General features: G+C 41.8%; 1 protein-coding gene across 1 annotated transcript; it reads right to left on the reverse strand.

The window, feature by feature from the left end:
- Positions 1 to 285: 285 nt before the first annotated feature.
- On the reverse strand, positions 286 to 1,217 carry LOC150057464 (olfactory receptor 13G1-like). The gene is given in 2 exon segments (XM_090339720.1): positions 286 to 971; positions 974 to 1,217. Coding segments are annotated over 2 exon segments (921 nt in total). The 5' UTR covers positions 1,209 to 1,217.
- Positions 1,218 to 1,432: the final 215 nt, after the last annotated feature.

Here is a 1,432-nt window from a genome sequence, read left to right on the forward strand (position 1 = left end):
GAATTCTGTAATATTTGAACCTACGTTTCTCACATGTGTCTATGAGATGCTTTTATACATGTTTTTGTATATGAATGTATGAGGATTTTATTTTAGAAAAATGTTAAGGTATGTATTGAGATACACATTCTTGTGAAATTGTTATGTACTTTGCCCTATCAATATTGTTTGTATGAAGCCTTTGAAATAGAGACAGAACCTTGGAAATGGGGCTGATAGAGCATAAAAGGGAAAATTTTGGATAGTGGCTATTGAATCATAAAAAATGTTTCCCTTCTGAAACTACTAATGCTTCAGAAATGCAAACACCCTCTTGATTCCTGCCTGCATCTCCTTGTTGCGGAAACTGTACACGATAGGGTTTAAGGTGGGTGTTACAAGAGTATAGAGAGCAGCTACTACTTTGTCCCTTTCAAATGTGTAGCTGGAAGCAGGGCGGATGTAGGTGTAGATAACAGGGGAGTAATACAAGGACACCATGATGAGGTGTGAGGAGCATGTGGAGAAGGCTTTCTTTTTGCCTTCTGCTGTGCGGATACGGAAAATGGCAGCAATGATAAAACCATAGGAGATACAGGTGAGGGTGAAGTCCCCTATGGCCAGGGTGATGTCAGCCACATACACCATCACCTCATTGACTCTTACAGAGCTGCAAGACAAAGCTAGCAAAGGGGGTATCTCACAGAAGAAGTGATTAACAGTGTTTGGCCCACAGAAAGTCAACCTTAGGATGAGACCTGTGTGTACCCAGGAATTTGTTACTGCAATAGCCATGACGATGCTGAGCAAGGCTCCACACATATAGCAGTTCATAATGGTATGATAATGAAGAGGGAAACAGATGGCCACGTAGCGGTCATAGGCCATGGTGGTGAACAGAACCATCTCAGCCCCCAAGGACCAGGTGAAGAAGAAAAGCTGAGACATGCAGCCTCCGTAGGAAATGGTACTTCTTGATGTTAGCATGTTTCAAGCATCTGTGGCATGATAGTAGTTGTGCAAATGATATCTACAATAGCCAGAGCCAGAAGGAGAACATACATGGGAGTATGCAAGGTGGGGTTAGAGATTATGGCAATGACAATGAGTATATTGCCCAGGAAAGCCACGAGGTAGATACAGAGAAAGACGATGAAGAGAATTCCCTGGAGTTCAGGTCTTTTGGTGAGCCCGAGAATCAGAAACTCAGTGACAGTGCTGTGGTTCATTTTGTATGGATGATTACATAGCAGACATTGCAGAACATGAGCAGCTGATAACTAAAGGCATTAGCATGCTGGCATCAGGAGATATTGAAGGCTGTGTGGGAGCTTATACTTAATGATTTTGTTATTAATGTGATACTGCTTTGCAATGTGAATTCTGTTCTCTAGGAGTTCTGATTTCCAGGCTATAGTCTCTGATATTAAAATCAGAAAGATTTCATTCTCTG

This window comes from Megascapheus bottae, chromosome 10 (assembly GCF_031878675.1).
Source record: "Megascapheus bottae isolate mThoBot1 chromosome 10, mThoBot2.hap1, whole genome shotgun sequence".
In the NCBI taxonomy this organism is placed as follows: domain Eukaryota; kingdom Metazoa; phylum Chordata; class Mammalia; order Rodentia; family Geomyidae; genus Megascapheus; species Megascapheus bottae.